General features: G+C 35.9%; 1 protein-coding gene across 1 annotated transcript in view; it reads right to left on the bottom strand.

Annotated features, from left to right (window-relative positions):
- The window catches only part of eys (eyes shut homolog), a 255,068-nt gene that overhangs the window by 74,750 nt on the left and 166,984 nt on the right, over positions 1-13,334 (bottom strand). The window contains 2 exon segments of the mRNA XM_058384541.1: positions 6,594-6,823; positions 12,152-12,264. Of these exon segments, the coding sequence (XP_058240524.1) occupies positions 6,594-6,823; positions 12,152-12,264 (343 nt within the window).

Genomic DNA, 13,334 nt, shown 5'->3' with positions numbered 1-13,334 from the left:
GGGGGCAGGATGCATGTGGTACGAGAGAGCATTTAATTGAATCACAGAGATTCGCATAAATATGAGTCATCATAACATTTTGATTGTTTTCCCAAAAGTGCTAAAAAAACCCCAACAACAAATAACCCTAATAATATCTACAGTTAAATGATTTAATCTATTTTATCACTAAAATCTACTATCATTTATTTATTTATTTATTTAATAACATATATGATGATATAGGCTTAAGGTAGACTAAGGAACAGTATAAAAGATTCTGAAGTACCAATTTAAATTTGAAGTATTATCATAATTATATATTTCTCTAGTTTATATCACAGAGAAAAAGCTCATAGAATCAGGCATGCATTTATCAAGAAATGTACTTCTCATAGTGAATTATGTTAGGGATTTCAAACAACCTCCGACTGTAGATTTCAACCTCGAAAGAAATTGGCAATTAAATAGAAACCTGTATTTTGAGTTCATCAGCTTCCACAATATCGTCTTGTAAAAAGATTATTACAAAGATTAGTTCTTTCCTATGAAGTCATTTCAAGCACTAATGTCAATCTAAACTGCTTCCAAATTGCACAAAGTAGCATTTATTTTTAGGGCAATCACAAATTTATGAAAATATGATATCAAAAATATCAAGTTTTGTAATAAAAACAATAATACCTAATGCTTGTTGTTCTTCAGCTGCTACCTGTTCAGGGTTTCTACAGCAGATCATTTGGTCCGCATATTTTAATTGCCACAGGATTTACACTGGATGCCCTTCCCTCCCATTTTATTCTGGCTTTTGTCCGTCTCTGAGAGTTAACTTTTCAGTGGCTGGGTTAGCTCCCGGCCCGAGAATCAAACCCAGACCATGGCAACGAGAGCACTGGACCATCAGTAGGCTAAAAACAATAACACATATTTTAAAATATACTTTCAAAATATTCTTTTTACCTAAAATCACATAAAGTATTTTAAGTAGAACCTTTACACTGAACAAAAGTAGAACCTTTACACTGAACAAAGGGAATATTCAGATTTAAGAGAGATTTTAGATGTATAGTTTGCACAAAAATATTAACTTTCTCATCAAAACATGATTTCATTGCTCAAAAAAGCTTTTAAAACAAGTTTCTAATGAGTAGATTGAATTAAGTAGAGTGAGTGTGACTAGCTTGTGTAGTATTAAAGTGATCCTGTATTCACAGGAAGAAATAACTACAGTATAACTGCCTCACAACGCCAGTAACCTGAGTTTGACCCTGAGCTTAGTGAGAGTGAAGAATCTGATTTTTCACTACTTTAATATATTGTACTAAATGTACTGAATTATCACAAATTGAGATAGCCAGTGCACATATTTGAATGAAGTCAATTCAATGAGGGTGTTTTTTTTCCATTGTACTTGAGGACAGTAGGTTTTCAGCACATTATTATTTAGCACAATTATTTGACCACGTTCTGAAATGGAAGAAAAACAAAAAAAACAACCAAACCAACAACAGTGCTTACTCTCTGGATGGGTGTTTAAAGAGGAAAAGCTTTACGGGACTAATGAACCATGAGATAAGCACAGATCCCCCACACTCCTGATGGATAGCAAAATAAACACGTCACGATACAGAAAGTAAGGCAGCCTCAAGCATGAGCGATTAAGGGCACTTTGGGGAACAACTGGCTGGCAAAAAAAAAACAAAAAACAACACACCAAAAAACAAAAAGAACCTCTGTGACCACGAGTACAAGGTGTTATGTAGAGTGTGCACTGACAATGCTCTGTTAGTAGATACGCAATCATTTCCTGTCGAAAGAGATATCGTAAAAATCACAGCATATTTTTATTCATTTTACTGAAAATGAATGAGTGAATTAATTAGTAGACATATTACTTGATATTAGTCATAATATCAGTTACATTACTGGACTAAATTATTATTTATATTAATGGAAATTGAAATAAATTATTAGTCATATTACTGAATACTGGAATATATTATTATCCAGAACAGCAAGTAGGCAAGGAATGCTTACTCAAACATGTCAGTGGAATAACAGACCCCCCGTGTCAACAGATCTTTATGTCTACCAACTCATTAACAGGGGTTAAGAAAACAGCAACATCTGTTTAGTGGCAGATGGAAAAAATGTGAATCCCTAATGTCTGGTACAAAAGAACCTCAAGGGAATTAAAAATGCTAAGCAAGGAAATAAATGAATTCATTCATTAATCAATGAATTATTGATTCAATAAATCAACAAATATGCCTGCGTAATTATGTAACGTTTCCCGTGGGGAACGCGCCTGAGCCAGCCCCTCACATATAGCCCCCCCATTGCTTTTGCACTCTGCCTGGGAGACAAATAGCATTTCCAAGGATTACTTAATTATCCGCAAATTAGCACTTTGAGAATAAATTGCAGAGGTGCCAGAGAAAGGGCGAGAGAGCATGGGGGGAAAATGGTCTATGAGTTATTGGGAGGGGGGGGGCACTGTTTGCCTTCACAGCCTTTTGATAAAGGCTTGCTGTGTCTGTGGGAATGCAAAAGAAACATTAGTTCATTAAGATTTACGAGTAACCAGCAAGCTTTAAATGCTGGGATTTAAGTACGCAATTTTAACAGACACAGTGACAATTAATTAGCCTAACGCATCAGCGGCTCACTAAAAAGGATAAACATAGAAGACAGACAAACAAGTATACAATAGTATACAAGCTCTTATCTATTAGCTATTTTGAATACATCATTTTCACATACCTGAGACCAAAAAAGCAAGCTGTGCCAAAAAAAAAAAAAAAGAAAAAAGAAAAAGAAATAAAAGCCACATTATACACCTAATTAATTCCCTGACACAAAGCTTGGCCTGTGTATTATTCTTCGGCAAGCGGCACATCCTCACATCTCTGACTCCCTTAGGAGGACCAATTTAACCAAAATGCAGGAAAGAAACGGACACAAAGAAAAAGAATGTTTTCTCATCTTTGCTACAGCTCATCATTAGGCATATTGCATGAAACAATCTAAGTATTCAGTTGGAAATATTACCTAGTCATAATGCAAATCAGACCGTCCTTATGAATTGCCAAGTGTTTTAATTCTCTTTTTAAGCTCTATAAACACCTGCTTCCTAACAGCTATGGCCCCTTTGCTTTTATGTTCGACTACATGCTCATCAATCAATATGTATGATTCTAAGCTATGAATGGTCTCAGTATAGGCTATGAATGAGGTTATGAATGATATTAGCATAAATCCATATTTGAATTCCAATTCCATCTAAGACTGAAAGATATTCCTTAACTGCCTAGCGAAATTCAAGATGCATTACGTTTAACATTTGGACCTCAAGATGATGGAATTTTATATATTGCGCTCTGAGAGTCTATATTAGAAAGAGGTTTATGAATATTACGGAACGCATAATGCCGTATACCGCATATTGTCAGCTTAAATGCCTGAAGGTATAAAACGACCAGATCATCCTCACTTAACAACTCAATCTAAATCGATCAATCTAATAGGGTTCATAAATAAGGCATGCTCATTTTTTTTTGTATGTGCATAGTAAAATATACAACGTTTTATTTAAATATAGAAAGTATGAGGGTTTGGAGTGTTTAGAGGAAAATAATTTTTTTCATTTTTCATTTTTTTTGTCATTCCTGCAGTACAACTTACTTTGTATGACGTGTGTAGGTGTGTGTGTGTGTGTCCACTGCATAATTCCTGGTCAGTGTTGTATGGCATATGGCACACTGTTAAGGCTGTTCTAATTTAGTCACTATTATGCAGTTAACATCAATTTGAGGCCTGCATTTATACCACAAAGATTTTTTTCTCATGCTGCAAGCTGGGGACATAAAGCTGCTTTTAAAAGTGCAGTAAACGTCAGGGGCCCCAATTAGCACAGCGTATATGCTGATATTATATAATATACAATCTTCCTGTAATGCCACTCATTGCACATTCATACCTGCTGAGAGTGGAAACGTTCACTACCACACCACCGTCTGTGTGATCTAACTTTAAATGAGACGGTTCTGAGAAATATTAGGCCTGGGGAAAATTAAAGTTCTACAAATAGTGTCGGTCTTTCGAAAAATTTGTTCAGGGGGAAGAAGCCTTCTGAGAAGCAATACCACTGTTAAGATGAAAGGTATCTTACCCTGTACCATGCTGAGAACAAAAAAATAGGTTGCACCAAAACCTGGCCAGAATACTGCAATCATGAAGACACACACACACACATAGACACACACACACACACCTGATCTTACCAATTGTAAGATTAAAATAATCCACATACATACATACATAAATAAAAAAATAAAAAAATACATACATACATACATACATAAATAAAAAAATAAAAAAATACATACATACATACATACATACATACATACATACATACATACATACATACATAAATAAATAAATAAATAAATAAATAAATAAATAAATAAATACAAAGATTCACATTTAAACATAAATCTGGTGTCTGTCCTCTTGTGCACTTGAGAGCAAGGTTGCCAGGTCTCATAAAACTGCACAGAATTCTTGAAACTAACCTAATTTTTGGGACAAAATAGTGCCATGTTTTTTTTGTTTGTTTGTTTTTCTATAGGAAATAAGTTTACTGTGTCATTTCTAGGTTTTCTGATGTATTGTTTCAAAACTATCCTATTTTGGCATAATGGCTAGAAAAGTGATTCATAAAAACCAATCAATTGTCCCATATACAAGACATATACATATATATATATATATACGTATATATATATATATATATATATATATATATATATATATATATATATATATATATATATATATATATATATGTAAGTATATATATATATATGTATATATATATATATATATATATATATAAGTATATATATATATATATGTAAGTATATATATATAAGTAAATCTCTATATAAGAACTCTGTATAAATAATCAGATCACACTTAATAATTGCTCTTCTATGCAAGCTGCAAGTCTTGAACCAACACAGCATGAAAATGTAAAGAAATAAACGATTTTTAATTAATTCATAGCCTGTTATTTCAGCATGAGAAGATGCGAGTGTTCCATCGATAGAGATCTATAGAATAAACCTGGGGCTCAGCAAATTAGCTTCGCACCTGGCCATTGGCTTATCGACACTGGCGCAAAACTGAGATAGCTGTGCATAGTTGAAAATACAATGAAAACACAATTAGTGTAATAGAGCTGTGGCTCTGAACTCAATGAGGATCCAACACTTTAAAGTTTCGAGTTTTCTCTCTACCCAGCACGCCCCATCTAACAAATAAAAGCCATCTTTATCGGTTGGATTTGGTATATCAGGAGAAGAGAAGAAGAGCTAAAACTTTCAAAATGATTGTCCCCAGTGTTAAAGCTGAATATGTGGACCTGTAAGGAAAAGCTTTTAACATCTTTATGCTATCATTATGCATTTTTTCTCTGATGATGAGTAACAGTAACTCTGCAGAAGCTGATTAAAAGTTGATAAATCTCAATAAGATCTATGTGAGTCATACATAAGATGGCAGTTTCTCTCAACTTTTCAGCAAACTGATGTCAAGTGTACTATTTAAAAATAGATGTAGAATTTCAATGACAAATTGAATTGAAATGTAATATTTTAAAATAACTCTGCACCGAGTTATATTGTAGGTCTTCTCTCATCCACACGTCACTAATACATTACACTGTCTTCACTGAGAGCTCATATCATAATAATGGCACAGTTGTTGTGTTCTATAAATAAGATCATGGTTCAATAAATAAATACTCATTAACAAAGATACCTACAGATCATACTGTAATCTTCTGCACAGAATCTAAAGGCAATAATCATTAGCCTCAATGTATACAGTGAATGGCCAACAGGACTGATTTTTTAAAAGCCTTTCCACATGGGTGTCAGACTTAAGACCTTTATTGTGGAGACAACATTTGCAAGGGATGTGAGAGGACAAAACCACTTTTGCAAGCTTTTATGTTTGTACACTTTCTGGGGTTTTGCATTGGCGGTTATGTACAAATGCCCCAGTACTGCAGGTGGTGGCATTAAAATTTAATGACCGCTTCCATGACTACAGGAAGAAGACTGCCTACTGCAAAGTGCTGCATAAACTACTGTGTGCAGTTGTTCAAAGTACATAAATAAATAATAGAACTCAAGGAAGACCTGCTTATTTTGTTCCACATGAACAAAGAGAAAAGAAACAGATTGAAAAAAGATATATGTGATACATGAGACCATTAAATAAATTGATAGCTGAGGATGGCATGTTTAACATGCTAGGGAATCGGCTTGGATGGGCTTCATATGCATGGACCAATCACAGGCTCGGTCGCTGGTTTGCCCAGCTGCAAACTTTAACCATTTTGAGAACTTTCAGTGATAGCTGGCATGCAAAATCCAACCAAGTCTACGGATCAAAAAAAAATAAAATACTACAGTCCAAAATAAACTCACATGATTCCAAACCCTTATGTCCACGACAAAGCATACCATGGACCAGGTGGACCAGGTGAAAGGATAAAGGTGGATATTGTGGAGAACCAAGTATTTTGATTAAGGTTATGGTACCTTTCTCACACAGACGGCCGGTGTAATGGAGAGGGCAGTTACAGAAGAATGCTGTAGCACCACTTGGCATGGACAGAGGATGACACATGCCACCATTGAGACATGGCCCATCAGAGCATGCCAATGAGGGCATGGTTGGCAGAAGATTGATGCTGCCTGCTCCTCTAGGGGGACTGAATGCATCAGAGGGTACAACAGCGTCCGCCAGACTGTCCTGGTGCCTGAAAGACCTGAAAACACATAAGCTTTTTTTTTTTTACATCAAACAGATGTTCAGAATCAAAATCTGTATGGCTTGAATTCATTTAACACAGAATTTCTATAAAAGAATGACATGGAGAGATGGAGCGTATATCACTGCATTATTATTTAGGTTTTCTGCACTACTTTTTTTGTATTGTATTGTACTAATAAAACAGATGTATAGTATACAGTGTGCAGTTTTGTAGTAGTGTCCAATGATACCATGAGTCTCTTTCTATATCATGAGTCTATTCTTTTACATTCAGAGAGAATATTCTGATGCCTGTGGTGACAAAACTGCAGGAGCGTATATTTTTGACATATCTGTTTACGTTGTAATATAAATTATATTATACTTACCAGCCTAACTGGAACACTTACACATTCATGTAATTATCCAATCATGCAATTATGCAATTGTCCAATTATTTAATGAGGTGCAATTCTCCTCACTGTGGTGGTACAGATCTAGTCACTGCAGTCAGCAAATGTGTGTCTAATTTTCCTATAATACAGCAATGATGCATTTTGGTTTGTACATGCAATTTTTTTCCCCTGTCAGAACATTTAAAGGTATGAAAATTAGACAACATGGGGCAATCAGGCACTTTGAAACAGTCAGAGGTAAAATTAACAGGTACCTTTTCTGAAATGGGAACGTCTGGGAGAGGGATTATGCTTTGTTTCTGAACCACATGCAAGGCTACATTTTGTTGTCTTATTAAATTAGAAAAAAAAGGAAAAATGTACTGAGGGAACAATTACTTATAGCTGCTATGATGTAACATAACAGTGGATCTGGATGTTCTCTAAGATGAGACATAATTATACATGGGGAAAAAGAGGCATTCTTTAATGAATAGAAATTTGTGACACTACCTCACTGTAAAAGCATGCTTAATTGCGTTATATATATATTTTTTAAATACTCGAGGAGTCTCATGGCTTCACATACACTATTAGTTCTGTAATGATTTTAATCTTGTACCAATCATGTTGTTAGAAGTTTCACTTTGTTTTGAGAAGGATACGAATTACGTACAATGAAAAACTAATTTGCATGAGCAAACAAGGCCAGTTTCAACAGTTTGTTTTTATTTGTCTCTATTAAATGTGTTTTATGGAGTAGATAACCAACCTTTTTAACCAAAACACGCTAACATTTTAGATATGAGTGCTTTGGAAGTCTTTTAATATGTGTGTATAATAGCTTATATCAGTGTTTCTCAGGCCTGGTCCTGGAGTATTCTTACCCTGAAGATTTTATATTATCTACATTCTTTTCTGAAAGTTGATTATAAAGAAAAATAAAGTCTGCAGGCTGATTAAACAGACCATTTGACCATAATGTGGTCATTTCGGTGCATATAAATCAAACATCCTGGTGGGCAGGAAAACAAACCTGCTAGAAACTCTTTTTTTTAATTTATGTTAAAGGAAACTAACACCATGGATATGAGCTTAAATGAAGTGATTGGATCAGTTTCTTTCAACAGTTTTTTAAGCATAACCGCATTAAGCATTTTTTAAAGACTAACCTAGGGACAAAACCAAATACATTGATCAGCTATAACATTAAAACCACCGACTAATATTTTAGAGGGCCCCCTTGTGCTGTCAAAACAGCTCTGATTCATCGAACTCCACATTGATTCCTCTGAGGGTGTGCTGTGATATCTGGTAAGCAACAGATCCTTTAAGTCCTGTATGTTGTGAGGTGCCTCCATGGATCTCATCCGTTAGATGCCGAATCAGATTGAGGCAAAGTCAACACCTCAAACTCGTCATGTTTCTCAACCTGAACAATTTTTGCAGTGTTTCATTATCCTGCTGACAGAGGCAACTACTATCAGGGAATGCTGTTGCTTTGAAGGGGTGCACATGTACTGCACCAATGTTTAGTTGGTTGATACATGCCAAAGTAAGATCCAGATGAATGCCAGGACCTGAGGTTTCTCAGTAGAACATCTGGTTTGCCTTCTTCCCATAGTGGTGTCATCTCTTTCCCAGGACACACATGAACCCGGCAGTCCATATATATAAAAAACTTGTGATTCATCAGACCAGGGCACCTTCATCCATTGCTCCATGGCCCATTTCTGATGCTCACATGCAGACAGGGGTCAGCATGGGCACTCTTACTTGTATGTGGGTATGCAGCCCCAAACACAGCAAGCTATGATGCACTGTGTGTTCTGACACTTTTCTATCACAGCCAACATTAATTTGGCCTTTGTCTCAGGCGCATTCACCTCTGATCTCTTTCATCAAACACATGTTTCAACCTCACACACAGGATGTTTTTTTTTTTTGTTTGTTTTTCACACCATTCTGTGTAAACTCTAGATACTGTGGTGTGTGATTGCTCTCTGCTTCAGTTTCTGAAAGACTCAAAGTCATGGTTAAAGCCACAGAAATCACATTTTTCCCCATTCTGATGAACATTAACGGAAGCTTTTGTCTTGTATCTGCGTGAATTTATGCATTGTGCTGCTGCCATATGTTTGGCCGATTGATTGGATAGCTATATAAATGATGAGGTATAAAGGTGCTCCTAATAAAGTGACTGGTGAGTGTAGATACTTTCATGTGTCTTATATATTATTAACACTCTTTCTGTGCTGTCAGAATGTTGCAATAGTAGGATTCCACAGTGAAATGTGGTGGACATGTATATAGCTTTGAATCTGAGGATGTCCAAAAACCAATACATATGAGATCTTATTTGTACTGCATAATAGAACCAGTGGAGATCATGCTCTCCTGTCACACAGGGATGTTGAGCCACGGAAAGACGAAACCTGGGACTTATTACTTCTACTATTTAAAAAGCAACACTGTACTTGGGTTGGGATTTGATCAGTAATAATAATAATAATAATAATAATAATAATAATAATAATAATAATAATAATAATAATAATAATAATAACAACAACAACAACAATAATAATAATAAGTATTATTATTATTATTATTATTATTATTATAACATTTATTATGTTATAATTGGTATGGTAAGGTGTAATACACCAAAGCCTGTACACTAATATTTGAATAAATTGCACACAAAACCAACGTGACAATCCTCTATTTTAAAAATATATGACCCAAGTGCATTTTCAGCACTTAGCATCACCAAGCTTTAACCGCAACATGAATATATCCACCGTGAACCACTTGGACTAAGGATCAAAATAAATAAATAAATAAATAAATAAATAAAATAAATTTATATAGGGGCAGTGAACTCTATCACGTTTGTTTTTGTAGGTTTCTTATTCTTGACCACTTAAGCAACATGCATACATCAAACTTACAACTCCTTGACATCAGTATGTCCTATACTTTCACTTTAAGCTCTTAGAAAAATCAAATAACCTTTTGCCCTACAAAGTGAATAAATCTGAAACAATAGCCAGGTCTGTGCATCATTTAACCGCTACTAATCAACATCACTTGTGGCACAAAGACTGCAAAAGCAATTAAATAATCAGGAAAATGCCCATCACTTCACACCTCACGTTTTGGCTGTAAGGCATCTGAGCTGAAATAATTTCTCAACCTATTTCTACCTCCGAGCTGTTAGCTATAGTCGGAGTGTTCTGGAAAAATAACACTGGAGGTATATGAGGCACAAAGGCTTGCATCCCGGCATTAGCGAGAATTCCAGCTGCATTTCCTTTCAGACTTTTAATGTACGCTGTTTTTAGGGATGAGATGTTGCAATAAACGCATAAAGTACTATAGCCAAGATTTACAGTAATTTTATCTGTGCCAAAACGAGAGAGTTCAAGGTGAGTATCCAAAAAAAAGTGTAATATTCTCCAGTTTAGCTGTTCAGCATAAATATCCATATAAGCCTTTTGGAGAGAATATAATTGTATCTACTTCAGTCAAATTAGACAGGAAAGTAAGATAAAAGAACAATTTTCTGACTAGAATAATGAATATGCACGATACCAATTGAACCATGAAGACCTTTAAGTGGCATTGGCCTGTCTATGATAATTTTAATTACAGTTTAAAGTATGCTAATACAACCACTTCAACCCCGTGCCTGCAATATGCATTAAACAGCAGTTAAAGAAGTCCAGAATATTGCAGCAGTAGTCGATATTGTGTGTGACATTTCGTAGCACGTGGAAGAATTATTTTACAGCTTCAGATTTGCTCCTTGGCTGAAATGAGTGGAAGCTGATGTAGTCTTTTGCTGTCTAGACTATTTGCCTTAAGGTTCAGCATGATTTGCTTTCTGAAGTGATTTTCTGCTCACCATGGGTTGTAAAGAGTTTTTTTTTTTTTTTTTAGCTATTTGAGACCTCCTGTCACCTTGTGTGGCCATTCTCCTCCAACCTTTCTCAACATGGTGTTTCTGTCCACTGAACTGCTGCTTACTGGATGTTTGTCACACCATTCTGTGTAAACTGTATAGAGTGTAGTGAGTAAAAATCCCAGGAGATCAGAAGTTACTGAAATACTCAAACGAGCCTGCCACATTCATGAAGTGTGTGTGTGTGTTTGTGTGTCTGTACACAGTGTTAAAATGTGCATTGCACAATAAATAGTGTAGGTAACCTACTATGTTAAATCAAATACAGCATGTTTAAAACATAACCAAAAACTTTAAAATGATCTGTAAGCTCTTAGCAGAACAGGACCACGGCAAGGGCTGAAATGGGTGATACTCCATTTTGTGTTACTCCATTAAAAAATCATGTTAAACATTAACATTCCATCCCACAGTCTGGCTAAATTTACATGGCACCGTTTTGGAATCCATCAATGAAACTGACACAAGCATGGACAATCTGATCTGATTAGTTTCCATAGCACCCGATGTATTTAAATGACTGCTGATATGCATGAGTTGACAAGAGCACATGTCCATGAGCAATGAAAAAGACAGAACTAGAGAAAAACAAATCCCCCTGAGAGAGAAGAGAGAGAGAGAGAGAGAGAGAGAGAGAGAGAGTGAGAGAGAGAGAGGAGGGAAGGGAGAGAGAGAGAGGAAGGGAGAGAGGGACAGAATGAGAGAATAAGAGAGCTATAGGGAGAGAAAGAGAGAGAGATAGAGAGAGAGAGAGGAGGAAAGGGACAGAATGAGAGAATAAAAGAGCTAGGTAGAGAGAGAGAGAGAGAGAGAGAGAGAGAGAGAGAGAGAGAGAGAGAGGAGGGAAGGGAGAGAGAGAGGAGGGAAGGGAGAGAGAGACAGAATGAGAGAATAAGAGAGCTATAGGGAGAGAAAGAGAGAGAGAGAGAGAGAGAGAGAGAGAGAGAGAGAGATTCAAGCCCCTAATTAAATGATTCCTTACTTGCAGTTTTCAATGTTGTTCCCAGCAATGGCATTGGAAGTGTGAAATCCTCTGAGCTTATTAATTTCAATTATTTCAATACAGCCAGTGTAGTTGTATAAAGGCTGAGCTCCCTAAGGGAACAGAGGAAAGAAGACAGTTTTTTTCCCAACAAGAAAGGAACAACACAAGCACATGCCTGAAGCAATTTAACCAATAATTCAGTGAGTATGTGGCACTGTGAATGTTAAAGCCATGTTGCACATATTATAATCAATACATCCTTTACAAACCTGTAAAATGTTTCAGATCACTTTGCAGTTACATGTTAAATGGATATGGGAAGTTTACACAAACTGCTTTTAAAATGGATTTTGTGATGTTAAAAAAAAAAGAAACAAGACAAATCATGTCAGAACCTTTTCCACCCTTAATGTGTGTAAAAAAAAAAGAAGAAGAACAAACCCCACCCTTTTATAATCGGGGGTGTGGCTTTGTTCAGACTGCACCCATCACATTCAATCTCATGTACAAAATAATTATAATGCAGCTGTCATCAGTGCAATTCTGATTAACAGCTGTTTCTGTAGGATCTTCACATCTTCCCGGTTTCATTTGACTGCTGAAGCCAAAGCTTAAAAAACATGCATGATATTTCACTTATTAAACGTTTTTTTCCCCCATTAGTAGAGGGATATAAAAGAATTTCCAATAGATTAGACGTACCATGGAACTAAAGGCCATCATCGACAAACAGAGAAAATGGAGCACTGCAGTGACAACACCAAGAACAGGCTGTCCCTCCAAAACACATGAAAAGACAAGACAAAATCTTACCAGGGAGACTGCCAAAAGACCTGGAGTAGGAAGGAGCCGCAGGAATATATGACAAGTACTGATTACTCTCAAACAAACATCTAAGCTCAACTAAATCATTAAAAATGGATTACTATATCTGTTGTACTACAAAAAGGTACGTGTGATGCAAAAAACCCAAATGCATATCACCAAAAGAACACCATACCCATGGTGCAGCATGGTGGTGGTGGCATCATGCCTTAAGGCTGCTTTTCTTCAGCTAGACTTTTATCAAGGCGGAGGGAATCATAAATAGCTACATATACCTGATGATTTTAGTCAAAAAACATCAGGTGTCTGCTAGCAAGCTTAAGATGAAAAGGAATTTCACCTTTCAGCAAAGCAG

The sequence above is a fragment of the Hemibagrus wyckioides genome, linkage group LG29 (genome assembly GCF_019097595.1).
Source record: "Hemibagrus wyckioides isolate EC202008001 linkage group LG29, SWU_Hwy_1.0, whole genome shotgun sequence".
NCBI lineage: Eukaryota > Metazoa > Chordata > Actinopteri > Siluriformes > Bagridae > Hemibagrus > Hemibagrus wyckioides.
The sequence above is the reverse complement of the archived record's forward strand: the minus strand, read 5'-3'. Positions and strand labels throughout refer to the sequence as shown.